Genomic DNA, 1,011 nt, shown 5'->3' on the forward strand with positions numbered 1-1,011 from the left:
AAGAGAGAAATAAATAAATTAAAACAATATTATCGTACTGACAGATAAGAAACGCGGAGACAAAGAAAAAGAGGAAAAATGTAATTTCAAAGCACACGCGTATCCAATATATAAACACACTCGATAATAATCGCTTCTTCGCGTCTAAAATGTTTGCTGCATGGTTGAGTATAAATATGACGCCGATTTCATCATTCCTACTCGAGCAGTCCTCACGCAGCCAGCGATCAAGTATGGTCGCAGACGAATCGTTCCTCTCGTTAATGTCTTACTGTTGTTCACAAAGTTCAAAATTGCTCACCAACCAACGTGTCAATATAGGAATTCTGTCACAACTACGCCAATTTCATTAACGTGAAAGTGACCCAAAAGAGGAAGAGGTGTGTCAGTTCGTCCAGTGTTATACATAATTGTGACCAGTCTCTATTAAGTGGAACAGTGACGTGTAGCGGAAGTATCTGATAGAAACGACCAAGTCGATTGGAAAATAATTTGAAAATGGTGTGGTGGACAGTAATCGCGCTCCTAGTGGCCGTGTTCACGCTAGCCTACTATCTTCTAGCTCGAAACGCGGATTATTTCGAGAAACGCAACATTCCTTGCCTCAAAGTGAACCCGTTGATGGGAAGCATTTGGAAGGCAGTGCTTCAGCAATCCACGTTCGCCGATATCGTTAAAGAAGCGTACAACGTTCATCCTGAGGCGAAGTATGTCGGGTTCTTCGACTTCTCCATGCCGGTGATCATGCTCAAGGACCTGGACCTGATCAAGTCGATCACCGTGAAGAACTTCGAGCACTTTCCCGACCACAGGAACCTGCAGAACGAGGATACGGAACCAATGTTCAACAAAAACTTGTTCGCCCTTCGCGGTGAAAGGTGGAAGGAAGTGCGGAACTTACTGAGCCCAGCCTTCACGTCTAGCAAGATGAAGATGATGTACGTGTTAATGCGCGACTGTGCCAAGGAATATGGAAATTATCTGGCTAATCTGAAGGAAGAGGAGTCCATC

General features: G+C 44.2%; 1 protein-coding gene across 1 annotated transcript; it reads left to right on the forward strand.

Moving 5' to 3' along the window:
- Positions 1-135: 135 nt before the first annotated feature.
- Positions 136-1,008, forward strand: LOC108554760 (cytochrome P450 9e2-like; the record flags this gene model as incomplete). The annotated part of the gene is made up of 1 exon (XM_017910131.1): positions 136-1,008. A coding segment is annotated over exon 1 (510 nt), but the record flags the coding sequence as incomplete, so codon positions are not given.
- Positions 1,009-1,011: the final 3 nt, after the last annotated feature.

The sequence above is a fragment of the Eufriesea mexicana genome, unplaced genomic scaffold (genome assembly GCF_001483705.2).
Source record: "Eufriesea mexicana isolate 0111107269 unplaced genomic scaffold, ASM148370v2 C37714640, whole genome shotgun sequence".
NCBI classification, from domain to species: Eukaryota; Metazoa; Arthropoda; class Insecta; order Hymenoptera; family Apidae; genus Eufriesea; species Eufriesea mexicana.